General features: G+C 52.7%; 8 protein-coding genes across 8 annotated transcripts; 5 read left to right on the top strand and 3 right to left on the bottom strand.

Annotated features, from left to right (window-relative positions):
• Positions 1 to 141: 141 nt before the first annotated feature.
• On the top strand, positions 142 to 942 carry STEHIDRAFT_162992 (uncharacterized protein; the record flags this gene model as incomplete). Its single annotated transcript, XM_007310662.1, has 1 exon — positions 142 to 942. One exon carries the CDS (start codon positions 142 to 144, stop codon positions 940 to 942), a length of 801 nt encoding a protein of 266 aa, XP_007310724.1.
• A 294-nt stretch (positions 943 to 1236) lies between these two features.
• STEHIDRAFT_150711 (uncharacterized protein) lies at positions 1237 to 1918 on the bottom strand. The gene has a single exon (XM_007310661.1). It carries the CDS (start codon positions 1611 to 1613, stop codon positions 1407 to 1409), a length of 207 nt encoding a protein of 68 aa, XP_007310723.1. The 5' UTR covers positions 1614 to 1918; the 3' UTR covers positions 1237 to 1406.
• A 1906-nt stretch (positions 1919 to 3824) lies between these two features.
• STEHIDRAFT_87654 (uncharacterized protein) lies at positions 3825 to 10611 on the top strand. Its single transcript, XM_007310660.1, has 24 exons — positions 3825 to 4125; positions 4199 to 4815; positions 4933 to 5272; positions 5340 to 5615; positions 5682 to 5957; positions 6019 to 6294; positions 6360 to 6641; positions 6700 to 6954; positions 7024 to 7299; positions 7376 to 7411; positions 7463 to 7498; positions 7557 to 7771; positions 7835 to 8098; positions 8165 to 8310; positions 8372 to 8571; positions 8675 to 8860; positions 8926 to 9267; positions 9326 to 9385; positions 9443 to 9461; positions 9524 to 9822; positions 9881 to 9995; positions 10054 to 10091; positions 10157 to 10172; positions 10228 to 10611. Exons 1-24 carry the CDS (start codon positions 3865 to 3867, stop codon positions 10317 to 10319), a joined length of 4923 nt encoding a protein of 1640 aa, XP_007310722.1. The 5' UTR covers positions 3825 to 3864; the 3' UTR covers positions 10320 to 10611.
• Positions 10612 to 10773: 162 nt separating this feature from the next.
• Positions 10774 to 14447, bottom strand: STEHIDRAFT_105725 (uncharacterized protein). The gene is made up of 15 exons (XM_007310658.1): positions 14235 to 14447; positions 14123 to 14177; positions 13957 to 14051; positions 13772 to 13894; positions 13586 to 13698; positions 13438 to 13521; positions 13312 to 13367; positions 12867 to 13219; positions 12033 to 12803; positions 11864 to 11939; positions 11701 to 11783; positions 11616 to 11636; positions 11490 to 11555; positions 11209 to 11414; positions 10774 to 11143 (listed from the first exon to the last, which is right to left on the bottom strand). The coding sequence occupies exons 1-9, from the start codon at positions 14385 to 14387 to the stop codon at positions 12795 to 12797; spliced, it is 1041 nt and encodes a 346-aa protein (XP_007310720.1). The 5' UTR covers positions 14388 to 14447; the 3' UTR covers positions 10774 to 11143; positions 11209 to 11414; positions 11490 to 11555; positions 11616 to 11636; positions 11701 to 11783; positions 11864 to 11939; positions 12033 to 12794.
• Positions 11217 to 12071, bottom strand: STEHIDRAFT_135423 (eukaryotic translation initiation factor 5A-2; the record flags this gene model as incomplete). Its single annotated transcript, XM_007310659.1, has 6 exons — positions 11217 to 11414; positions 11490 to 11555; positions 11616 to 11636; positions 11701 to 11783; positions 11864 to 11939; positions 12033 to 12071. 6 exons carry the CDS (start codon positions 12069 to 12071, stop codon positions 11217 to 11219), a joined length of 483 nt encoding a protein of 160 aa, XP_007310721.1.
• Positions 14448 to 15215: 768 nt separating the features above from the next.
• Positions 15216 to 16351, top strand: STEHIDRAFT_68490 (DUF159-domain-containing protein; the record flags this gene model as incomplete). Its single annotated transcript, XM_007310591.1, has 3 exons — positions 15216 to 15496; positions 15574 to 15885; positions 15940 to 16351. Coding segments are annotated over 3 exons (1005 nt in total), but the record flags the coding sequence as incomplete, so codon positions are not given.
• Positions 16352 to 17960: 1609 nt separating this feature from the next.
• On the top strand, positions 17961 to 21181 carry STEHIDRAFT_135420 (uncharacterized protein; the record flags this gene model as incomplete). The annotated part of the gene is made up of 2 exons (XM_007310657.1): positions 17961 to 20478; positions 20541 to 21181. The coding sequence occupies 2 exons, from the start codon at positions 17961 to 17963 to the stop codon at positions 21179 to 21181; spliced, it is 3159 nt and encodes a 1052-aa protein (XP_007310719.1).
• A 767-nt stretch (positions 21182 to 21948) lies between these two features.
• On the top strand, positions 21949 to 25956 carry STEHIDRAFT_150705 (uncharacterized protein). The gene is made up of 6 exons (XM_007310656.1): positions 21949 to 22090; positions 22144 to 22209; positions 22265 to 22823; positions 22890 to 23471; positions 23539 to 24298; positions 24368 to 25956. The coding sequence occupies exons 1-6, from the start codon at positions 21964 to 21966 to the stop codon at positions 25472 to 25474; spliced, it is 3201 nt and encodes a 1066-aa protein (XP_007310718.1). The 5' UTR covers positions 21949 to 21963; the 3' UTR covers positions 25475 to 25956.
• Positions 25957 to 26431: the final 475 nt, after the last annotated feature.

The following is a 26431-nucleotide window of genomic DNA, read 5'->3' as shown; positions in this document are numbered from 1 at the left end:
CCGGATTTTGATTCACCTGCAGCCAACCGGCAGTCCTAGAAGATTCTACCAGGTCCCTAAAGCGTGCACTAGACTCCTTCATCGGTCCTTACGAGTCTTCCAAAGCCCTCCCACCAGGTATATCGAGCTCACCACAGGACCATGGCACCCCTCCCTATCCAACAAGTCACGCCATCCGATATCATCAACACAAATTCTGCGGCAGGACAAGCGTCGGAGTACTACCAGTCCCTGGAGGGTAGCTCCCTCTCCCATACGCTACAAATCGTCGGTGCCTGCATCGCCGTACTCGTCGTCTCAACTACCGTCACCATCATCTTCGTCAAACATGTCTACGCCAGACGGACGCGCAAGAATCCAAAGCTCCGTCCTTTGCAGTTTCGCAATTCATCCGATTTCGCCATTTCCGAGAAAGCTGGCCCTCGCTCCGAAAGCCACGCCAACGCCATCGAGATTAGTGGTTGGCAGCGTTTCTGCAACGCGTTCATGCTATCGCCAACAGGCTCTACCTCCGGTCACGACATCCCCGTACCGTCCGTCATCGCTAAACCCGACGCCATCCAAAAGCACCTAGACCGCATCAAACACAAGAAGGGATCGAGCGTACCCACGACCGAAGAGCCGTTCATCGCGATTACCCTACCTTCGACGCGAGGTCATGACATTGAATACCTGCCAGACAAGATGGCGCCAATCAATCTGAGGTTGCTGAATGACAAGGGACTGTTTGAGAAGTCTGGGTGGGCAGGTGGAAAGGCGGGTGGGCGTAGGCAAGAAGTGGAGAGTACCGGACGAAGGAGGATGTCTGATCCTGGTATGCCGACGATCGGGGAGGGAGGAGCTGAGGAGGCCGATATTGGAGGTGATAATCTTGGAAGGACTAGGAGTGCTACGACCTGCGGCGCACCGGTCGTTGCCAAAGCCTCAGGGGCTTTGTTCTGAGGGCGATTTTACACGTCTGAAGATGATGCGATTCGTACATCCGATGCTGGGCTTCCGTCGTTTTGAGCTAGAGATGAGCATGACGTTCCAGGAAAGAGAAGCAGAAACTACACCTTGCACGCGACTGTTGTGGCGAACTTGATGCAAAGATGGTCACACTGAGACGAACGCGACACCACCGAGCCAATAGTCAAAGTATGCAGAAAGGATTGTACAATTTGCAAGAGATCTCGAAAAGAGGTACATGATGCAGACAGCACTCCGAAGAGCTGAGATGTAAGAAAAAAATTGGGTCACGACAGCCCCAGAGTAGTCTGAATCGAGTTTCGCGGCGCCAAATCACCGTCAACGAGGACGAGACTAGTCACCACGAGCCGCGAAGTGGACTCAAGGATGCAGATCTCCTGCTACTGCCAAACCATCAGCCAGCCTTCCAAAACGAATGCAGTCCTGCTTCAGCACCATTACCAATCTCTTCTGCAACAGACGCAATCCTGCGTGCCATCACTTCCAAGCTGGCGGTTCTTTGTAAAGACAGCCCCTTCGGTTCCCCTTGGGTGTTCGGATAGTCTTGAAGACATCCTGCTGCGACCATAGCTAGAGACTCCCGTCCCATGGCATCGAATTCTCGACACGTAGCGCGAACACACAAACTGACAGTTCGAGAACATGGAAGGCTGACGAGGATCTGCAGAAGGGAAAACGCACCCAATCCCCGCGACGCTTTTCAAGACGCACGAGCTCCCGTACAACCTCCCTCCCCCACGCACGAAGGGATCCGAACGCCGATTCCAGCACTCGTTGGGGTTCTCAGGAATTAGCCGTCAGGCAATTTCGCGCGTCGCATTTCTGGTACGTCGCTCAGCTCGTTAGAGCCAGATTCTGCTAGAACCAGTCGAGGGGGTATGATACTCAGACCTTAGCCCGCTCACGAGGTCGGACGTGCGAGACATCCTGTACGATGTGAGCTTCGCGGCTTTGGAGCTGTCGTGGTGGAGAAAGAGTGAATTGCCAGCGCACGCGACTGGTTTTAAGGACTTCATATTTTCAAAGTCCGATAAAGTGTGGCGAGGCCAACTTGACGGAAGGCAGTCCATCTCCTCCTCGTTCAAACTCTACTCCCGCTCATATCGAGAGAGAATAGCGACATGATAAATTGTAGATATACATGCCGAGGATAATAATCACTATGTGAGGTAAGTATACGGAGCGTAATTGTGGCCCAATATTCGTGTATCGTTTTGATTCTACTTGTTGACGCCGGGTTCTGCTGAGGCCGAAGGGATAAAGGCACGCAAACCTTGGTCGGTTCATGACGAATGAGAAATCACCAATGCAAGAGTCCTGGAGGATGCGATCCTCGCGGTTTCGTGGTGAGGAAAAAGAACGGACTGCTTAAATATTGCGATACTGATGAGTGGCGATAAGGTTCAAACTCAGCTGCATTGGTGCCACTCGGGTAACTTACGAAGCTCGACGCGTCCATCTTGCTCTCGTTCGTCATGACCAACTCGCGAACACCGCATGGATGGACGCCTACATTTTGAGTTGTATGCTCCTCGACACTGGTGTATTCACATTATTCCAACTGGTTCTGCTAAGGATACGACTCTACCACCGCTCTAGACTCCTTCCACAAATCCTGTGATCATCGCTCTACAACATGACGCTGCGGGCGCTATCCTCGAGAGCTGAGCGCTGAGCCCTAGTATCACTTTCTTGCCACGTCCAATTACTCTAGGAGCACAGGAAGGAGCGCACTAATATAGCAAAACCGGTTCGAGTGCAAATGCGCTGAAGGGTGGAGGTCAACGTTGCAATCTCGATAATGCTTGTAAGTAACTGCTTTGGGTGGATTGGACGCAACTAGCTATCATCGACTCTGCTCTGATAGACTTGCATTATCTGGTTTAGAAGTTTGCCATAAAGTCCAGGAGTTGCTCTTACTCGACTTAGAATAGCGCTGCATGTGCTCTCATGAATGGAAAACGTTAGTCCCTTCCACGCATCGGAAACCAAACAGACGTCGGAGTAGGGACCGAGGTACTGTAGGCCTGTCTATTCCGTTGGACTGGTCTCCATCTTGCACCGGACCGGTAGGTACTTGTAGCCACCGACACAAACGAGCCATAACTCTTGTATCCTGGCAGAGTCCGTTGTTTGTGTTTTGTTTATATGAACTCATCGAGCATATCTTCAGACAATTGGTTAGGTCGTCCTGCTTACTAGACCACTAATGCCTTCGGCGAGCCTTGTATCTACCCCAAGTATACAGATGGAGCTCAGGTAACTCCCATTAAGATGTTAATCTCATCGCCAGCCTCACTGTCTCAGCGTGGATCATTACAGCTGTAAGTACTCAAGCTCCGTCGCCTTCTCCATTTCTGACATGCTGCCGCGTTTACGGGACAAGGTGAGGCTGCACAAAGATAGGCACGAGACCTCGGCACATGCAACGCCTTCCGGGCCCAGAATCCTTGATGAAGGCTTTGGAAAAATATCGGGTGGAGCAGGAGTGGAGTGAGAGTATCTCTGAATTCTAGGTACATGATAGTCTGACCCCTTGTACGGTGCTGGGGTTGCTAGCTCCTGGCGGCCTCTGTTAACCGTGGGCGATACTCAGAGTAAACTAGAAAATCATGACTGAAGTGGTCGATGGGATACCGCATACGCCATCGAACTTTATGCTTTGAGTTAAACGAGTGGCAAGATGAAGCAAGTTGAACCTGAAAGGTTGCAAAAAGCCGGCCGGCGGCTCGGAGTTCAGTTTTTAGCGGGCATGTTACGCCGGGAACCCGGCTCTCCGACGGGCACAAGGCGTGAGGGTCTAGGCATTAGCTGGGGAATACTGCCTAGACGCGCTCGCTGTTCCTAACGTCCACCCTGCTCACTCCGTCACCGTCGTCCTCGACGTCGAACACCATGATGGCGGCCGCCGTTGCGATGCCGAACCATCCGTTCATCTCCTACCTCGACAGCGCACTCTCACTGTGCCATCCAGGCGCTGATCGCGACACTACACTTCCCCTATACGAGGGCCCAGCTTCGCCTCAAATGCATAAAGTACTCGGCATGCTGTCGGAGATCGTCCACAGAATGCACTCCGCAGAAGACGAGGTCGAAGCACTTCGCACCGGCCAGGCTTGGCCAACAACTCGCCCAGATAGCAAGAAGAGACGAAGGGTGAGTGCAATGGTTGGTAGAGTCCCTTGCAATACGCCATTCTCTCAACTTGTCACCATCCTCTTGCCTGCAGGTAGAGCCTCCATCTGCAAATGCTGATCATCAACTCATTTATCAGCCAAAGCCCACAAGGGCATTTTCTAGATTGTCAGACGGACATTCGTCCCAGCTGCATCTCAACGGCACAAGTGGAGCTAGCCGCGAACCAAGTAGTATGGACGTTGACCTCAATTGGCCATCCGTCACTGGTAGGCTGACCTTAAACGACATTCGCTATACCATTCTTGATCCCAAGCGACCTAAACCTACACGCACCAACTCTGCTCCTCCTCGGCATACTTGTGCTACTTGTGGACGCATCATGCAAAGCTCATGCTTCCCAACTTTTTCCTCTCCTGTCGAACGTACAGATTCTCCCGCAATTGTACCATCAAACAACCCGCTTGCAGTCGCCGCGTTTGAGAGCGGCGTAGACGCCGTCGAGGAACTCTCACTGCTAAAGAGACAAGTTCAGGACGTCGCGCGAGTCTGCACGGCCGTCGCTGAAGGAGACTTGTCTCAAAAGATCGAGGTCAGGGTGCAGGGCACGGTCATGATACAACTGAAGTCGGCCATCAACTCTATGGTGGATAGGCTTGCTCAATTTGCCCAGGAGGTCACCCGTGTCAGTCAAGAGGTAGGAACCGATGGGTAAGTTTCAATAACGTTCGCCTTCCGCTTCGGCGATCACCATGAGCGAAAATACGCCGTCTTTCCATTCAGCAGCTCATCCTTTTACTTTCGAAATCCACTCACTGGTGGTTGTAGGATACTCGGTGGTCAAGCAATAGTCAAAGACGTGCATGGCACATGGCGGGAGCTGACCAATGTCGTAAATCACCTCGCAGCCAACTTGACGAACCAAGTCCGGAGTATCGCTCACGTAACAAAAGCCGTAGCCAACGGGGATTTGTCACAGGAGATCGTCGTTGAAGCCAAGGGCGAGATACTGGAGCTGAAAAATACGGTCAACGGAATGGTCCATCAACTACGAACACTAGCTAGAGAAGTCACTAGAGTCACCAAACAAGTCGGTTCTGAAGGCATATTGGGCGGAGAAGCGATTGTACCCGGCGTCGAAGGTGTCTGGTCGGACCTGACGAGTAACGTTCGTCATTGATGCTTCTTTGTTATCTTTGACTTTCGTTTAGCGCTGAAGCGTTCATACCTAATAGGTGAACCGAATGTGCTCCAGCTTGACGGACCAAGTACGAGTGATCGCGGCCGTGACGACAGCTGTAGCGAGGGGCGATTTGACACGCAAGATCGAGATCCCGGTCGAGGGCGAAATGGCGACTTTGAAGACAACGGTGAACTCGATGGTGGACCAATTGAGTAGATTTGCGTCGGAAGTCACAAGAGTTACTCTTGAGGTCGGATCGCAGGGCGTCTTGGGTGGTCAGGCGGAGGTCCCGGACGTGCAGGGTGTTTGGTTGGACTTGACACGCAATGTATGTCTCCTACCTTGTCATCTTCTTCCTTTCGCACAGGCGTTTCAACTTTGTTTGTTCTCTCAGGTCAATAGGATGTGCGCCAGCTTGACGGACCAAGTACGCTCTATTGCTATAGTGACTACCGCCGTCGCCAAGGGCGACTTGACGCGTAAGATCGAGATCCCGGTTGAGGGCGAAATGGCAACATTGAAGATGACAGTGAACTCGATGGTGGATCAGCTGAGCGAGTTCGCTTCGGAGGTCACTCGCGTCACACTTGAGGTCGGATCTCAGGGTAGGTTGGGTGGCCAAGCGGTCGTTCCGGAAGTAGAAGGTGTATGGTTGGACTTGACACGGAATGTACGCCCTTTTTTTTCTGACTATCCTACGTTCTATGCATCTGAAAGTCATTTGCTCGTAGGTGAACAGAATGTGTGCCAGTTTGACAGACCAAGTACGATCCATCGCTATTGTCACGACGGCCGTGGCCAAGGGAGATTTGACACGGAAGATCGAGATTCCAGTCGAGGGTGAGATGGCAACATTGAAGACGACCGTGAACTCGATGGTGGACCAATTGAGCAGGTTTGCCTCTGAGGTTACCAGAGTCACGCTCGAGGTTGGTTCACAGGGCAGATTGGGTGGTCAGGCTGTTGTCCCGGAAGTTGAGGGTGTTTGGCTAGACCTGACACGGAACGTAAGTGTTGATGATGGGCATTCTTTTTATCATGACGTATTAATCTTCGTATTTTGAATCTGTAGGTCAACACGATGTGCTCGAGCTTGACGGATCAAGTACGCTCCATCGCGGTCGTCACTACTGCCGTCGCGAAAGGAGACTTGACCCGCAAAATCGAGATACCCGTCGAGGGCGAGATGGCCACATTGAAAATGACGGTGAACTCCATGGTGGATCAGTTGAGCGAGTTCGCTTCGGAGGTCACGCGTGTGGCACTCGACGTCGGCACAAAAGGTATTCTCGGTGGACAGGCTAAGGTGGAGGGCGTACAAGGAACTTGGGCCGATTTAACCACCAACGTCAACGTAAGTTCTCACTTTTTTGGGGTCGTATCACTGTCTTCTAAACGGCCTGTCTCTCTAGCGCATGGCCACAAACCTCACGGATCAGGTTCGATCTATTTCAGCCGTGACCAAGGCAGTTGCGAACGGAAACCTTGACCGGTGGGTCGACGTGGACGTGCAAGGCGAGATGCTGGATTTGAAGACGACCGTCAACTCCATGGTTACCCAATTAAGTGTCCTCGCTAATGAAGTCACGAGGGTGTCGTTGGAAGTCGGAACTGAAGGGAAACTTGGAGGGCAGGCTGAGGTACCTGAGGTTCAAGGAACATGGAAGGTGAGATGACCCGTTTTCTCATATTCTTATTCTTCCTTCAAATTTGCTCATCGGCGTTTTATGTCACAGGATTTGGCCAACAATGTCAACCTAATGGCCAAGAACCTTACCGATCAAGTCCGGTCTATCGCTGAGGTGACGAAGGCAGTGGCCGACGGTGATTTAACAAAGAGGATCACCGTCGATGTGAGAGGTGAAATGTTGGACTTGAAGGCCACGGTGAATGGAATGACTGAGAGCTTGAGTCTATTTGCGGATGAGGTAACGAGAGTGGCGAGAGAAGTCGGTACAGAGGGAAGATTGGGTGGACAAGCGAACGTCACGAATGTTCGTGGAACTTGGAAGGTGAGGCTCTCCCTCTTCAGCGATGTGGTCAATTCGTGTGAAGGAACGAGATACTCATACAGAATCATCACTCCAGGCTCTTACCGACAACGTCAACACCATGGCTAGCAATGTGAGCCTCACAGCGACTATACAACCTCCTTGATACTGACTATTGTCTTAGTTGACCACGCAAGTCCGGACCATTGCTGTCGCCACTGTAAGTAGATCTACCTGCTCTATCTATCGGCGTGCTTGTATTGACGAAGACGATGCAGACGGCTGTCGCACGAGGCGACTTGACTCAAATAATCACTGGCGTACCCGTCATGGGAGAGATGCTTAGCCTGGTCAATACCATCAACACCATGATCGACCAATTGTCTATATTTGCATCTGAAGTCAAAAAGGTCGCCAACGAGGTCGGAACTGAGGGTAAACTAGGTGGACAAGCCCAAGTCGGCAATGTGCAAGGTATCTGGCAAGAAATCACGTACGTCGATCTTGAGGCTCAGTGGCTGTAACGCAATCGACTTACCCCTCGGCGCCTTTGTAGCATGTCTGTCAACACTATGGCCGGCAACTTGACCACTCAAGTACGTGGATTTGCGCAGATATCGGCCGCGGCCATGGATGGCGACTTCACTCGGTTTATTACGGTCGAAGCCAGCGGAGAGATGGACTCGTTGAAGAGCCAGATCAATGAGATGGTATTCAAGTTGAGGGACAGTATCCAGAGGAACACGGCGGCCAAGGAGGCTGCTGAATTGGCGAACAAGAGTAAATCAGAATTCTTGGCCAATATGTCGCACGAGATTCGGTGAGTCATCTTTCGTTGGGCAATTTTCGTTGACGCTAAATCTTCGTCGTGTTTAACCCATCGCAGTACTCCAATGAATGGTATCATCGGCATGACGGAGCTCACACTAGACAGTCAATTGGAGTCAAGTCAACGCGAAAGCTTGTTACTAGTGCACAGTCTTGCCCGGTCACTACTATTGATCATCGATGATATCTTGGATATTTCTAAAAGTGCGTTTACGATCTTTCAAGTACAGATTGTCCAACTCCATACTGACGATCCCCTTCATAGTCGAGGCTGGTCGGATGACGATGGAACATGTCTACTTCTCATTCCGTCAGACCGTCTTCGGTATCCTCAAAACTCTGGTTGTTCGTGCTAATCAAAACGACCTTGACCTCACCTACGACGTCGATCCTGACATCCCCGATCTACTTATTGGCGACTCGCTACGACTACGACAAGTCATCACGAACCTGGTTGGCAATGCCGTAGGTCCACGTTCACTTTCACAATAGTGTATCCCTTAGATGCACACACCGTTCGTCGTCTTCCTGAGGCTCCTTAGCTCACCGGAGTCAATTTCATCGATAGATCAAGTTCACGCCGCCCAGAACCTTGAAGAAGGGTTCTGTTGCCTTGAGCTGCAGGCTCCTAGCTCTCGATGGCGAGGGCGTAACACTGGAGATCTGCGTTACGGACACCGGTATCGGTATTGCCAGAGATAAACTCAGCCTCATTTTCGACACATTTGCTCAAGCTGATGGTTCAACAACGAGGGTATGTTACTATTCCTTTGGCTTTTGCTCTGCGGTACTGAATGCTGGTCGTTTTGCTGTTTGCAGGAGTACGGTGGCACAGGTCTCGGTCTATCCATTTCGAAGCGCCTAGCGAACCTCATGCACGGCACTATGTGGGTGGAGAGCGACGTCGGCAAAGGCAGTAAATTCTTTTTCACTATCTCGTCTCAGCTCGGTTTCATGTCCCTGGAGACATTGCAGGCGAAGATGGCGGTGTTCCAGAATCGAACCATCCTCTTCGTCGACACACGGCGCGACCAAACCAATGTCGCACGGCATATAGAGGACCTTGGGCTCAAAGCCTATGTCGTGCATGACATCGCTGTGTTAGAGAAGAGCGAGGATCGTCCCCATATCGATACAATCGTGACTGATTCTGCGGAAGTGGTGAGATGTCCGCGCTGCAATGTAAAGGTAATCCAGAACTGATATAACCTCTTTCCAGACCAAGCAGGTTAGAAGCAACGTATACTTGAGATACATCCCAATCGTCTTGATGGACGCTGTATGTTCTTTTATCTCATGATTTATTATGGATTTCTGACCAGAATTCGAACCGCAGGGTGTTTTCCCTCTAAATCGTGCGTTTCCCCTACCTCCTCATTCTAGCCCCGGCGTGGAACTGACTCCTCTGAAACTCAAGTAATGTGGTGTCTCGACAACGGTGTGAGCGCTCTGTTCACAACGCCAGTCTCATGCCAAGATCTTGCATCGGCACTGGCATCTGCCCTAGAATCCAGCACTGTTGGCCCGCCCACTACCGCAGATAATGCCTCATATTCTATCCTACTTGCGGAAGACAACAAGATCAACCAAGACCTTGCTAAGAAGATCCTCCACAAGCACGGTGACCACGTCGTCGATATGGCGGACAACGGGTCTATCGCGGTGGACATGTTCAAGGCTGCTGTCCAGAGGTCTCGGTCGTATGATATTGTCCTGGTTCGTAAATCCCTTACCTACTTCATTCTCAGAGTCTGATTTGATTGGGTGATTTCAGATGGATCTGTCAATGCCGTTTATGGGTGGTGTGGAAGCGACTGAACTGATCCGTGCATATGAAAGGCACAACGACCTTCCTCGCACGCCGATCATCGCTCTAACAGCTCATGCCAGTGCGTCAATATCTAACCTTCGTACATCCTGTCCACTCATGTTGTCTCTCATTGTTAGTGCTTGGCGATCGCGAACGCTGTCTGGCGAAAGGCATGGTAAGTCTCCTTTTAAATCTATGACTTCGTCCGTGGCGTTATTGATATAAACCGTGGTGATCTAGGATGACCACATCACCAGTAGGGTTTTCCCCGTGTATTTTATTGCCAGGCAACTAATCAACTTTACTTCCAGAACCACTACGACGGACTGATCTTCTAGCATCCATCGACAAGCTCGCCGGGGCACGGGTCAAGGCGAAGGCATTGCTGCCTGTGTTCCGATGATCTCCTCCTCTTTATGACTTCTGTCTGTCGCTTCAACCCGTCTCGTTATTCATGGATTTCATACCCACGTATATTGCATGTTACTTCTCTATTCGCCACCATCCCTTTGATTCTTTACCCCGTCATCCACCTTGCTTTCGTCTATCTTATTTTTTTTGTAGTCTCGCGTTTTGTCCGTTTCTGTCTCGCATTTTTGTCATGGCATGATGTATCGTCCTAGTCTCTTTACTGTATCCTGTAGTACCCGTCGCCTCGGATGTACTCGCTAGTCGTGTATCGTTCGAACTTCTTGTGCACCCTTCGTACGCCGCTGATCAGTCAGTGGTATGACACGCATTGAACGCTGCCTTGCACTTTATGACACTCGGACCCACATGTTTCACTTCCTATTGCGGCGATTTTGTTCAATACACTATGACAGATATCACTGTAAACCCATCTTGATCGATTGACGCGGTATAAAACTACCCGGTCACTGACCATCAGAGAACTACTGACTGCAACAAGACAACAAACTGTATGTATGACTGCTACTCCAAACGAGACCAAAGGTACGACGACGACGGCGGGAGGGACGGAAACTAATGCGGTACATGTCAAACTCGGAGCTAGTTATATATGTTCAGGGGCTCTTGATTGAACAAAGTTTACATGCACACAACGATAGTGAGTAGGAGAAAGTGACGCGGGTGGAGAGGGTGTGAGTGGTAGATGGGCAAGTGATGGGGGCGAAAGAGGGAGGATAGAAACAGGGTGTAGATGCACAAACGAGACGATGACAATAAAACGTGGAACGCAGAGATGATACGATGACACAAGTGAACCTGTACAGTACAAGAGGTATAAGCGCTCTGTGACAGGACGCCGTAAGAAATGCGGATCTGCTCACCGAAGAAATTAAGCGCCCTTAGGGGCCTCCTTGACGGAGATGGCCTGCTCCTCGCCCATGGCGGAGACGATGGTGACCAACAAATCCTTGCCGTCATTGAAGTCGGTCTCGATCTGCTTGCCGAGGTCACCCTCAGGGACCTTCACATCGTCCTTGGCGGCACCATCAGCAGTCATCAAGTTGAGGAAGCCATCGTCGACGTTGACCTGCACACACCACCCAAAAATGGTAAGTGATCAGAGCGCGTGTACAGGTATATAGAGGTGGCGTGGAGAACTGACGAGCTGGTATTCGTTACGGGAGACGTTAGGGACATCCATGTTGTGGGTGGAGGGGGAAATATCCTCCTGTAGCGTTTGTTAGTACGTCTGCGCCGCGAATATCGGGATGAAAGTCGAGTCACGTACCAATTTTTTGCCAGTGAAGATCTGCGAAAGTTTGACATTTGCTGAGTTCTCTATTGGTCGGTCAAAGGGAAAGAGCTGGACTCACGTCAATGGCGACAAGGTGGACCTTGGCGTGACCGTGCTTCCCGGTCTTGGAGGTGGACATGTCGACGATCTTGCAGGGACGGCCTGCAAGTGAAGTAGCAGACAAAGCGTACGTAGCCCGACTCAGCAGATGCGCGCCGATGGAGAAAACGAGGGAGACGCACCCTTGATGACGACGTGACCGTTCTTACGAAGAGCAGAGCATTGCATGGGGAACGTCAAGGAGGCCCCAGCGTTGGCCTAAACATCGCACAAGACAGTATCCCACCATCAGTAAAAATGCGGCAAGCGTTGTGGGGTATACAGTGGCGGGTAGAGCTAGTCCTAACGCACCTGCTCGAAGGTCTGGTTGTGCTGCTCGTCGTCGGACATGATGGCGGTGGCGAAGGGGGGCGGTTTTTTGTGGTGGTGGTAGGGTGGAGAGGACGATGTGGAGGACGATGGACGGGGGTTCGAGCAAACCGTGGATCGCAGAAAAACCAGACTGGTCCAATCTTTTTCAATCTCCGCCGCGTGGCATTATCCGATCGTCAGCCACCCTCCATCAGCGCTTCGCCTCAAGCTACATGTTTGAATCCTCCTTTGTCATGACAAGGTCTGTCTCTGTTTGAGGCCCTTGCCCTGCATAATCCATGCTTTTTTCCCGAAATTTTACGAGACAATCGGTAGCCACAATTGTCGCTTTGAGCCCCATTGTCGCCATTCACGGAACCGACCAGCTACAAGACGTAAAACGGAGAACGCCAAAGATTACGTGTAGACTCGTGTGGCACACACTTTCTTCCAAAATCCGTCTTAGGATCGCCGGCATGAGGGGTTCGGATCAGACATGTCGAGCTCGTGTCAAGGCAAATGACTCGAAACCGTAGGCCTCTCGTAAGATGTGGCAAAGGACCCATCGCACGCTTGGTCTCGTAATCGGCTTATACACAATTTCAAAGCGGGCATGTGAATGAGTCTTCATTGGCCTAGTTGTATTACTTACTCTAAAGAAACATAAGTACAACGGCAACACACACAACGTATGCAGGACCTCGCGACAAGGGAGCATCACTATCACTCCTCATGCACCCGACGCGTCCCCCTGCTCTCCATTCACACGCACTAAACATCGCGACCAAAATCAGCAACATTGAGATTAAGACATCAACATAAAAATTCACGAACCTGATAATAATAAGGTGGCGACACAGCCGAACAAGTCGACCCAGCCACACACTCCGAGGCTCCGGTCCAGCCAGTCCCTCCACATTGTCCGTACTTCGTCTGCGTAGCGCCAGCAGCGGAAGAAGTTTGGGATGGAGGAGCGGAGCTGCTACCCGGGGCCGTGGCAGTCGAAGTGGCCGCTGGCGTAGAAGCTGAACCTGGGGCGGAGGACGCAGGGGAAGAGGCGGTGGCTGATCCAACGGGGGCTGTGGGGACGGTGGAAGGTTGGCTAGCAGTGTCCCATGTGGCTGTTGTTGGCCAAGGGGTGGCGGCGACGGCGGGGGAGGTCGTTCCGTAGGGAGTTGGTCCTGGGACTGTGGAGTCGATAGGGAAAAGCTCAGAATTTTTGCGCTACTAGGGCGAGGAGACGCGGTAGGGGAAAGGAGAAGGAGAACAAATGACTGACTGTCGTAGGTGGTGAGGGACTGGTAGATATTAATCAAAATTCCAGGATCCTCCGAGCTGTTTCGAACGAAAACAGAGACATGAAATGTCAGTCTTCAATCATCATTCATGCCGCTCAGTCACTCACCCGTAAGCACCAGGAATCTCGACCGTGGGAGGGCTGACGGTGCCTGTGCCACCAACGTTGAGTTGGAAGCAGGACATATAGAATCTATGGCAAAACATACATAGTGAGCTCACAAACTGTTTGACTTTACGGAATATACAATACGTACTGAGCGCCACCAACAGTACTCGCGACGTGAAGGGCAATGACTTCCGCCCTCAGGAGGTAGTTACCTGGAGCGATATCTGAGGGGATCGTGACAGTGAAGTGACCGCAGTTGTCCTGTATGTATCAGGCAAGTTAGAAATGATACATAACTCATGAGGAGAATTGCTTTGTTTGAAGTGCGGCGTACGTTGAGAACCTCAGTAGCCCAATAGTCGGGGTTGGAGGATGGTAGGCCCATCTCGTTGATTTTGAACCATGAGGCGCTCGAACCGACGGCGGTTGTAGCATCTGTTACCTGTGCCATGTAGACCTAGAGGACAGTCAATCAATGTTAACAGAACTTATGATTTATAATCTAAGAGGTTTACTCACATTGATGGGGCCGTAGTGGTCACCGCCGATAGCTTCATTGGCACAACTTCGGTCACCAGGCTGCTGGTGCATCTCCACAGTAACGGAGTCTCCGGCTATGAGAGAAAAATATCGAACCTCAGCAATATTATCTATGCCTGAGGATGATTTGTCAGGGAATTCTTACGGTTAACAGAACAAAGGTTGGGCGACGACGATGAGCCGACATTGCAGGCAAGATCCTGACATAACAAAGTTTGAGCAGAGTTCAACGAACACTAAGATAGGTGGGCACCTACATCGGTAGTGACTGAGGTCACAGGATTGTTACTCGCAGGAAGACGAACACAGTAGTTCCCCTGGTCGACGCCGTTCACCCACATCTCCTGGAATGTGGCATGGGCAGTGGCGTAAGCCGCGAACGAGGTGAGGAGTGTGGCCTGCAAGAGCATCGTGGGTGGAATGGGACCTAAGTGCGCGACTTCGGCTAGTGCAGTAGTTCATTGATGCACGCGGTATATATGTGAGTTGAGTTTGGTATGGCTGAGAGGAGAGACGGCCGACATGACCTGGAGGAAGGCCGTGGATCTTCCTTCAGGGCACACGGGTGAATGGCATCCGTGGAACACATGAGCAGAGGCATATTAGCGAAGAGTAGTTTTGACTAGTCTCCATGATCAAAGGTCGCGAAGAATGGCCGTGATAGCTGATCGCCTGGGTCTCTGGAAATATTCGGGAAAATACCTTCCGTTGAACTACCGAGAAAAAGACGCAAAACTCTGACGTGTAAGAGTCACAGACATGCCGCGGGTATCGCAGCTTACACCTGAGTCAAATAAAAGCTACGCAGGGGTGTGCAAGTAGAATGATTCCCATAAATCCTCAGACAAGCTAGAGCGTTTTAAATTCAGCCTTTCGGTTGGGCGACGGACTCGGACGTCGAACGTTGTGGACCCGTCCTCGTGATATCACTTCCGTCATTTGAACTCCGCACCGCACTCCGCGAAGCCATGACGCCACACACGCTTGGTTGAACCTACCACTTCATCCTCACGTCTCTTCCGGCCTTGCCATAATAACCTCGAGTCTGGAAATATGTGCGGGAGATTTGCTTTAGCTCTTCAGGTGGGTCCTTGCCAAGCTTTCCACATTGAACAGTGTCGCTCAATGAGACCTCCCACCCCGGAGCACCCACTGAATAGCATGATGAGATCCGTCACCTACCCGGCCATGCTGCTCTCCATGTAGGCGAATGGATCAACCAGGATCAGTTTGTTCCGAGATATAACGTCGCACCTCGGTCTCAAGCTCCTGTTATTCGTCGCGCAGGAGTTGCTCAAAATGCTGCGGCGGGCCCCTCCAGCTCGACGCCTTCCAGGCCTGAATATAGCTCTGAGTCTCTGGTCCTGCACACGATGAAATGGGGGTTGGTGCCACATTGGAGCAAAACTGAGCCTCCCCAGTTAAACACAATCAATGCGCGGTCTGAAAATTTGATGGATGGGGGGAGTATGTGGGATTCGATCAAGGGGAAGAAACGATGTGTGGTTGTGGCCCAAGGGTAAGCATGCACAATTACGGTCTTGACTACTTTGAGAGATTTTGGATAATGTATCAACTACGTGAACTTAATTATAGGTACTACGAATGGCTGAAGAAGGGAAAGGAGCGGCTTCCTCATTTTACTCGTCCGAAAGACAAGCGTTTGATGCTCCTCGCCGGTCTTTACGACTGCGCCACCCTTGAAGGCCAATCTGAGCCCTTGTGGACTTTCACTATCGTCACTACCGCAGCCAACAAAGAGTTTGAGTGGCTTCACGACCGCCAGCCGGTGATATTGTCCTCGGATGTTGCTGTGCGGACCTGGCTGGATACTTCGGCTCAAAGCTGGTCGTCGGAACTTAGCGCTCTGTTGAATCCATATAACGACCCTGATTGTCCTCTCGAATGGTGAGCTTGCTTCGAGTTTGTGTCAGTTCTTTGCTTATGATAATTCGAGACCAGTTATGCCGTACCCAAAGAAGTCGGCAAAGTCGGCACCGAATCGCCGTCGTTCATCGAACCTGTGGCAAAACGCAAAGACGGCATCGAGGCCATGTTTTCGAAACAAACTGCAACAGGAGCGCCCTCCAAGTCACCACATGATGTCAAGCCCTCAGTTGTTTCTCCAGCGAAGAACAAACGCAAACATGAGACCGAGTCGGGCTCACCCCAGAAGAAGACGAAGGTATCTCATGCGCACGCGGACGCGACAGGAGCGTCAACATATGGCTTGAAAGAGGAGGATCGAGACAGTGACATTGAAATTATCTCGCCACCACATAATTCACAAGTGAATACATGCTCCTTGCGCTCCGACTCTGGGACTGATCCCCTCTTCAGACCTCAAGCAAAAGCTCACGCCCGGCTGCAATAGAAAATAATGCTCCAAATCCGCCGCAAGGCGAACTTGTAAGTCCTGGGCAGCTAGTTTATTAAACGTTGGGCTCCAGCTAAAGTTTGCGGTCCCAAAAGGACAATGGCGATGACGAGCAAGGCCCATCGAAGCATGGGCAGCTCATGTCACCTCCAACATCGCAGGTGAGTATTCCGTTGTATTGAACGCATTCGACTGAAAATGATCTTCGTATACCTGTCTAAACTGGTTGACTTTATATGCAGCCGTCGTCACAATCTAACTTCAAGGTGTGTTGCCTACGCGTTCAAGACCTCATCACCCACCTAATTTTGTACAGAAACAGACTCCGGCGTCACCCAAGAAGTCGAAGAAGAAGGTCGGCGCTCAGTCTGAGGATGGCTCGGCGAAGATCACTTCATTCTTTACGAAGAAGTAATGCACTGGCGCTTTGAGGATTAAGGACTAGGCTCGACACACACAGCAACTGGACCACATCTATTGCGAAACATCCTCCATGACATTGCTCGTCCGCATCTCTATCAAAAATTGTCGATTGTGATGATTTAGGACTCGTTCGCCAGGCTGTCTTCCCGCCTGCTGCCATATCTTCAGTACGAAGCCGTCCTAAAGTATCGTCATTGTACCGTCGGCACTCTTCCTGTCGACTCACGCCCCCGGCGTACGCTATGGTAGCAGCTCCAATTGGGTTCACACGCGATGGATGTAACAAACACATCGAAGCTGCAGAGAGCCTACAGTACGGTATCCATATGTACAGGGTTGAACTGGTTTCACATGGTGGGCGAGATGGATGTTGTAGGGGACTGAGCGTTTATGGGTGGGTCGAGCCTGAGGCGCGTGAGCTTTCAAGTTGCCTGCCAGAGCTGTTGTGTACTTTGATTGTATTCCCATACTTACGCGCGCTGTACTTCTGGAGACCGCGATAGCTATAAAACAAGAGCAGTAATTGATGCGATAGCTTAAAAGGGATGACGCTTATGTCGGAGCGGCTAGGACTATGATGTCGGATAGAACTGTGGCGATCTAGAAGTGCCACACATCCAGCCGACGCCACGAGATATCGACTTACGTAAGGCTATAATGAAGGGAAGCTTCGATCCTAAACTGGGCGTTACCTGCTTTACAGCACTTCACCTTTCTCTATTGCACACACCAATCCTTGGACCACTCGACGTCAACTAACGACTTTTTCTGTCTCTGGCTCTATTGCGTTTGCTGCGACTGTAGTCCGCTCGCACCATCACCAGTAGCCATCAATGATAGCTTGACGAATTGGGCCTCCCATCACTCCCCAACTCACTCAGGCTGTTCAACTCGCTCTAGGACCTTCGTTCTATCTGGAGGTCGACCTATATATATATACTCAAGACTTGCTGGCTTTCTCTGGAAATAGGGCCAGTGAGTCTGAAAGTCACAGTGTATCTCGGTAAGAAAACAAATCTCACACATTGGCAGGGTAACAACGATCCGCTTGCAACCCACGGCAAGTACTCCCGCTGGTCACACTCAAGTGAGTCCAGCGTTACCCTCCAGATGTGCCTTATTTACCTCCGAGCTCGTGTTTTCTCTCAGGAAGGATCAGCCATCTGTTTGCTCTGCAGAAACTATGAACGGTCCTACAATTGCCGGTGCCCCCCGCCCTCTCGCCGCACCTCCGGGAAAGAAAACACGGCCTCCAACTCTATCACTCGCCACATCAGGGAAACGACAGACTCCGTCCAACACCATCATCGAGCTCGAGACGCCTCTTGAGGAACGTCAGGCCGCGCTCGATGCCGCACGTCGGTTCACTAACTCACCACCGCCCATATCTCCGAAATTGGGAACCACCACCCATAGCTCATCCTCGTCGTCTTCCACTATCGCTTCCGCAGTAGTCGCACCGCCAGGATCAATCCTGTTTTCTCCCGCGACTATCAACAATTCGCGTCACGATTCTCCACTGGAACTATCTGCAGACGACCTCACAAGGGAACTTGCTGCCATCGAACAACTCCGCCTTAGTGTAAAGAAGAACCTCCAACTACGTCCTATCCAGAATTTGACAACGACGTCAATATTGAACACAGATGTGAACACCCAACCATCACCGCCCCATTCTCCCTCCGCTTCGTCACGTCCTGTCTCCATGGTGTCCACATGGTCAGACTACAGTCAAGCGCGCTCAGGGAGCCCAAATTCCTCCGTTAACTCACCGAGTTTATATTATACACCCTTGTCGGAGAATGGGCCAGGGAGTGCGAGATACATCGGGAGTGGTTTCAGTGACAGGTTCAGTGCTAGCTATGGAAGTGATAATGGGATCGGTAGTGCGTTCGGACCGAGCTTTCCTCATCGCGATTCGCATCGACTATCTCAGCCGCCAATAAACGAAGAATACCTGCAACAATTGGCATCATCGCAACCTCTTCGACCGCTCCAATTCAACCAACCAGAGCAGCATTCGCAACAATTCCATCATCATCCCCAATCTCCACCACAGTATTCCTCATCCCCTGCTCGTCCGCTCGATTCCTCGCTCCTCGTCTCACGACTGCTCGCTCCTACTCGGCCACTACTCATCGACACACGTCCGGTCAGCTCCTACCTCTCCTCCCGCATTCAACACTCCATCAATATGGCCATCCCTTCGCTTATTTTGAAGCGATCAAAGAAACCTGGAGGTGCCTTTACGTCGATCGGGTCATTGAGGCAATTCATCACTACGCAAGATGCTAGGGAGGAGTGGGATGAATTGTTTGGTGTGGGCGGAAAGGACGAAAAGGATGTAGTCGCGTATGGGGAAGGTCATGGGGATTGGGACGGAGACGTGATCGTGTTCGACGAGGAGATGAATGAGCACGAGAGGTTCAATGCAGGCGTGACCGCTTGGAGTTTATTGCCTGTCTTGGAACCTCTGCTCGAGCACGGAGGCACGGTCGAATATCTGGAAGGAGGGATAAAGAAAGCCAAGATGAACCCGGACCTGAGAAGGTTCATTATCACACCCGGCGACTCTATTTCCGCCACTTCCTCTCCCGGTCTCGGTGCTGGTACAATATCGGCACCCCCGGGCAAATCAAAACTATTGGGGAAGAAAAAGAGTGCGCTTGGTCTCTCGCAACTCGATACTAGCTCTGCATCCCGAAGAAACCTTCCGGAGGTGGAGATATCCCGCAGCGCAGAGACTTCACCTCTGCCTATGATGCAAATGTCATGGAACCCTTCCTCGCCTAATCCCAAACTAAGCGGACTTCACGATGCCACGCCATCCCCGCCACCGTCACATGCATCTGGCTCATTCCAGCGTCCGGCGCCACCAAGACGACCAAGTCTGACCGCGCTCAGGAAGCTGGACACTAAGTCTGCGGAGCGATTAAACGAAAAGCAGAGGGACAGGTCGAACAGTGGGGCGTTGAAGAAGCTGGACACGAAGTCGGCGGAGAAGTTGACGGTGAATACGGGTTCGGGGAACGGCATTACGCTGCCCAAGTTGTCGGTCAGGACGGTGCCACTGAAGAGTGCGACGCTCGCTGCGCCGCCTATGGGCGAGCAATGGGCCAACGGTACCGCATTATCTCCGGGGTTGAAATCGCCACATTCGCCTTCGCATCTTAATCTGCTCCATTCGAACTATACACCGCCGGGGTCGAGGCGATCGACTCCTTCTCCGAACGATGCGAACTATCTATTTCCTCCGTCGCCTTCGTGGAACAGCAGCCATTCTGGAGCTAGCTCGCCTCGCACGCCTATCCCGCCTCTTCCGAGAACGCCACACACTGCCCGTCCAGAACTATCGCCTTCGTTGTCTCCTTCCCGCTCTCGGTCGTTCTCTTTCTCGTCGGCCTTGACGCCCTCGTCCACCACCTCCGAAAGCGAGACCGAGGACCCGTTACCGCCGTTTTCAGTCTCCACCATCCTTCCGAATTTCCTGTATCTTGGGCCTGAAATGACGGAGGAAGCGCATGTGGAGGAGTTGAAGAGGTTGGGAGTGAAGAGGATAATGAACCTTGCGATCGAGTGCGATGATGACAAAGGGTTGAGGCTGAGAGAGAGGTTTGAGAAGTATGTGAGGATACCCATGCGGGATACGGTGGAGGAGGATAACATCGCGAGAGGTGTAAGGGAAGTTTGTGAGATACTGGGTGAGGGTTTCTCTGTCGTTAATTTCCATCTGACCACTAAGTTAATGACCTTTCGATGGCAGATGATGCATCACTGCATTCCGCACCGACATATGTGCATTGTAAAGCTGGAAAATCACGCTCCGTGACAGCTGTCATGGCATATCTCATCCACGCAAACCATTGGACGCTCTCCCGCGCTTACACCTTCGTGCTCGAACGCAGGAAAGGCATCTCGCCCAATATCGGGTTCGTGTCAGAGCTCATGAACTTTGAAGAACAGGAGTTGGGGGGAAAATCTGTCGGTGTCATCAAGGGACATCAGCCAGCCTCTGCGGGTGGTTATACCGGTCATGATGAAAGTGATCTGGACGGAGAGGGTGGACATGGCCCCGGTGGAGGAGGCGGCATGGGAGGGGCGAGTCAGGGGAGTTATCAAGTCGCGGCAGGAGGTGGACCTCGGCGTCCAGGTCATCTCAGAGAATCTCTGCCCCCAGGCTTCACATCCATGACTGGAGTGATCGGAGGTATGAGCAGTATGGGTGGAGAGGTGCTGGTACGCGACGGGGTGGTGGGCGATTCGGGACAGGAGATGGAGATTAGGGATGCGGATGGGAGGTATAGGCATGTGAGAAGGGCGCCGGTGGATGAGAATACGCTGCAGCCGATGAGGAGGGTGAGTAAGGCGGGGTTGGAGACGGCGGAGTTTATGGAGAGGGAGTAGGAGGGCGGGGGGCGTATACCTGCATGTGTTGTTGTGTGTGTTCGAGCGGACTTGTCGTCGGTGCTTTTCACTCTCATTGTGGACTGGTTGTGTTTATTTTTGGTCCGTTCTGGTCACATCCACGTTCCTTTTGTCGTTTATTTACTTGGCTAGGGCTGGTCTACCTTCTGATACCACTTCGTACTTCCCACTCGTTTGGACTTTGCTCGTCTCCTTTTCGTTCACGCGCTCGTGTTACTTCTGGCTCGATTGACTGGTCTCTCTCTTTTGCTTGAACTCAATTATTACCTTTACTTTTCCAGCTGACCCTTTTTTCTTCTCGCGTCGGACGTGCCACTACTCGCGACTATACCTCTTCTCTCGCATCGAGTCTGCCTCTCTTTTGAACTGATTCTTTTTTCGCTTACTCTCATTATTTATGACGCCCGCGTCCCGTCACTGTTTCTCTGTCTCGCATACACTGTAATATCACCATGTGTTCATCGTTGTGAAATGTGGCGTCTGCGATTTCACATGTGCACGTCCTTCCGAGTGAAACAAGAGTCCCGTGGACGGTAATTTGTAGTCGGCTAGTGTCGTAACGATAGCTGCCTGCACATTGAACAAATAAGAATGTTCACGGCGAGCAGAGCAGGGAATATCGAGGAAGGATGTTGAGATGATGGCGGTGGCCTTGACGCGCGGGTACCGCCACGCGTGCGAATTGAAAGTCCGCCTGGATGTCGTCCGAGCGGAAAGGGGACGACGACGGTCAATCGAACCCCCACCGAACAGCCGCCGCGATGACTTCCTACCAGTCCTCAAACTTCCGCAGGAGCCAGCAGCCAAACGACAGCGCTGTGCCAGACGCAAAGTACAAGACGCAAGTGAACACGCTCCAGGAGCTTTTCCCCTCTTGGTCCAACGAAGGTACGCGTCTGCGCCTTTTTACTTGCACGCATAGCCACTTACGTTGCCGCCAGACCTTCAATCTGTCCTCACCGAAGTCGGAGGAGATGTACAAGTAGCAGCGACGAGGATAACAGAGGGTACGTGCTGCCGTCTTTTTACCGTCTGTTGCAGGCCTTTTCAACTCTTTTCCAGGCCAAGTAGAGCAATGGGGCGCCGTCACTCGCAAAAAGGACAAGAAAGCACCGGGGCATGCCTCGAAGGACTCCCTCTCAACTACTGAGCGCGGCGGCTCGAGGGGTGCCCGAGGCGGTCGTGGCGGCAGAGGCGGTCCTGGACGCGGTGGGGCCGCTGGAGGGCGCGGCTTTGGCGCACGCGGTGGCCATCGCGACTCTATTCCGCGTGCCCAACACGCTCCCGCCCCCGCTCCTGCCGCCGCACAACAGTCTACTTCCGACGCTCCCACCCAGAACGGCACAAACGGCGTCACGCCGGACGCCACTCCCGCTCCTGCTTGGGGTGACTCTGCTCCAGACCAGGAAGGTCCGGGCTGGGCATCGGCGACAGAGACAGAGACGACGAAAGCGCCCTCGACCAACTGGGCAGAAACACCTTCTGCCTCTGCTTGGGGTGCAGACACGACGGTGAACGGTTCAGCTGCCGCCAGCCCCTCCGTGCAGTCAAAGTCACTCGCTCCCAAACCTGCAGCCAAGACACCGGCAACGTCGAAGCTGTCTTGGGCTCAAATCGCACGGTGCGCACGTTTTCTCTGCTTTTCTGCTCGTTTTGGTCTTAACATAGACTTTTCTGCGATGTTTAGCGCCCCAGAAAAACCCGCTCCTACACCCGCTCCTGTTGTACCGCCTCCTGCCCCTCAACCCGCTGCACCTGCACCCGCTCCTACGCAAGAACCTACACCTCCTCCCGAACCCGAGCCAGAACTTCAACCCGAAGTATCCCCCGAACAGCCACAAGAGAACGGATGGGAAGAACCCACAACTGCTGATCAACCTCCCTCCTGGGACGACGAACCCCAGACAAAACCCTCCATCACCGCCACCGAACCATGGGCCACCTCCGCCGAGCCCGAGCCTGTCGAAGAGGTACACGTCAAGGAAGAGGACTTCCAACCAGAAGTCGAACCTACACCTGCTCCCGAGCCCGCACCAGTTGAGCCACCGGCCCCTGCCCAGCCAACGCCGAAGGAGCCGGAGCCTGTGGCGAAGCATATTGCGCCCGCCGTGCAGATCCGACCGACGTCTGCTGCTCACAGGCACAGTGCAAGGTTCAAGAACACAGATCAGCCCGTCATCATGCCCAACAACTTCGGCGCTGGACTCGAGAAGATAGGTATGCAATTCGGCAGTCTCAGCCTTGGTGGCGAAGACTTGGACTCGCAACCGTAAGCGTGCCATATCTCATTTTGGTGGGGTTTTTTTTTTTGACTTAAATTGTTCTTTTTCCTCCAGCGAGCCAACACCTGCTCCCGAGCCAGCTCCTCAACCCGCAGAGTCGCCCGTCGCTCCCGCCGCCGTCCCCGAACCCCAACAACTCCCTCCCCAAGCTGCTGCCCTCGTCTCGCCACCAGAACCCTCCGTCCCTGCTCCCTCTGTTTCTCCCTCCGTTCAAGCATCGCTTCATTCAGCTCCGACCATGTTCTCCCAGTCCCTTTCGTCGCACTCCAATCTCCAATCCTCCATCACACATCCCAACATCCCTTCCCAACCTCCTTCGTTGCCATCTCCGGCTGCTATTCCTTCACCTATTACTATGTATCAGCAGCAGCAACAACAGCAACCCACCCACTCTCCCCAATCCCTCGGTGGGCACCACCAACAACAGCAGGCTCCTCAACCTCAACAACCGCAGCAGCACCAGACTCCTGCTCAATCTCACATCCAGCCGCAGCAGCAACAGCAGCTCCACAATCAATACACCCAGCACGGTCTCCCTACGCATCTCGACCCCTCGCAGAACCAAGTCCAGCACTCGCCGCACTTGGCTCATACTCAACAGCCTCAGCCTCAACAGCAGACGATGGCCAGCCAGCATCCGTACTACCAGAGACAGACCGAACCTCCGTACTTCCATACTGCGACGCCGCCGGCGGGTCAGGGGCAAGAGGGCACGTATGGCGCGTTTGGACAGTTGGGTGGACAAGTCCACCAGAGTCAGGGATCGCATCTGGGTGGGTATGGAGGTGCGGACTATGGCTATGACAACCAGAGGGTAAGTGTTGTCTGTGTTTTTCTTCTTGATGTAAAGGGCGTAGTGCTCACATATTGTGGTATTGATCAGGGTTTCTACGACTCGTATGGTCAGCAGCAGTCTGGTTTCAGCCAGCGTGGTGTTTTGCACGACGACGTCAAGAGTCTTCCAGGCCTCCAACAACAGAGCAACCCGCCCTCTGCTGGTCTCCCACCTGCTTCCACTGCCTCGTCGCAGCACCCTCAGTCCGCCGCCGCGACCGCATCCGCTGCCGCCCAGTCTCAACCTGGCTCTCAAGGCCCTCCTCAATCCTATGGAGCTCCTCCTCCCATGAACCCCTACTACCACCAGTCTCCTTACCCCACCAGCTACGGCTACCCCTCGGCCTACAACTACGGACAGTACAACATTGCGCCTCAGCCTGCATTCGTCAAGTACCCCATTTTCCCCGCTGGTGGTCCTCCCGGAGGCCCTGGCTCCGCACCTTCTCCCGCCCAGAAACAGGGCCCGAGCGCCGTTAGCGTCGGTGCCCAGAGCAACCCCTATGGTGGATATCTTACGCAGCAGCAGCAGAGCTACGAGGATATTGGCGCTGGATATGGACACCCACAAGCGCACCAACACGGACACGGACAGGCGGGAAGTGGCTTGCCCGGCGGTGACTATGGGAAGCAGTTGTATGGCGCGCAGGCTATGCAAGGATTCATGGGTGGCGCTGGAGGTGCCGGTGGCGTAGGTGGAGGCGCGGGTGCTAGTGCCGGTGCGTCGGCCCCTGGACAGGCGCTCGGAAGAGGGCAGGCAGCAGGTGGTGCTTCGCCCGAGAACGCGTACAAGTCGTACGGTGGTGGACAGGGCGTCAAGGACGTCGGCGTTGGTGTCGGTCAGGGTGCTGGAGGTGCTGGTATGGGCGGAAGCGGGATTGGCAGTGCTGCCGGCATGGGCGGTGTCGGACAGGCCGGTGGCCCGCAGGGCAGGGGCGGACAGCAGCCTCAGCAGCCTGGTGCTGCTGGTGGAGGGTTCTATGGAGCGGGGAGGTTTGCCGGACAGGTACAGGGTGCCCAGGGTGGACAGAACACCCACCAGCAGCATCAGGGTCCGGCTGCTCATCACCAGATGGGGTACCAACACCAGCAGGGCGCTTCGGACGGGGGTTCTCCATTCTATGGTTACCAGCCTAGGGCGGGGTATTGGCAGTGATCGGTTGATGACTGCATAAAAGCTGGGTTTCGCTTTCTCTTATTGCTCTGAGTCTGAGTCTGTTTTTCCTGTTCCGGTTGCCCGTACGACTAGTTTGGACGATATGTCGATGTGCTGTTAATCGTGTCCATGATGCTCCTTGCAATGCTCGTCCCGTCTTTCATACTCTGTTTGCGTTACTTGTAGTGTCTGTCGCTCAATCATTTTTTTCTTGTCTCCTCCATCTCATCTCTCCTCCATGTCTTTCTGTGACCTGTCTTGCATCTCATTTTTTTCTCTTTCTTGCCCGCCTCACTGTTTGCACCTCTTTTTTTTTTAGTTTTTATGTCTTCGTTTGCATCGCCCTCCACCTCTCTCGTCAATCCCCTGCACGCACGCACGCATATCAGTTTCCCAAGTTGTACGTCTAATGCATCTGCCGATTCAGACTCGAGCGTTTTCCTCCATCCTTCGAATGGTATGACAATCGAGTACACGAGTTTGTCTGATCTCTCTGACTGATTGCTGGTTGACGGGTTGCCGTCTGTGTGAGAGGAGTATTTGATGCTCTGGACACGTTGAACGACCAATCTTCAACACTAACGGTCTGTCTGTGGGAGAGTATCGACGCTCTAAGACGAGTGATGTTTGCTGTAGGACCGAGCGCGTAATGCGAGGAAATGAAGCATAGCAGGGGTGGGAAACAACATGATACCGTTTCGATGGTAGGACGCCGCCATCGTCTCCTTTGTCTGTCGCGCATCCTCAAGCCTGCGATTGTGTCATGCGGTCGACTGGAATAGGATTGCGTGGACAAAGGATGATCAGGGCGTCCCTTGGCGAATATGACGTCTAAGTGAACTTTAGTAGCGACGATGTGACGAGCTTCGGGTCGGAGAATCTTCCGGAGTTTGTGGATCATCTACTATCCTAACCCGTAGAATGGCAATCTTCTTTCAGATGGCCGATGAAGACACG

Source organism: Stereum hirsutum (assembly GCF_000264905.1).
Source record: "Stereum hirsutum FP-91666 SS1 unplaced genomic scaffold STEHIscaffold_21, whole genome shotgun sequence".
Classification (NCBI taxonomy): domain Eukaryota; kingdom Fungi; phylum Basidiomycota; class Agaricomycetes; order Russulales; family Stereaceae; genus Stereum; species Stereum hirsutum.
The sequence above is the reverse complement of the archived record's forward strand: the minus strand, read 5'-3'. Positions and strand labels throughout refer to the sequence as shown.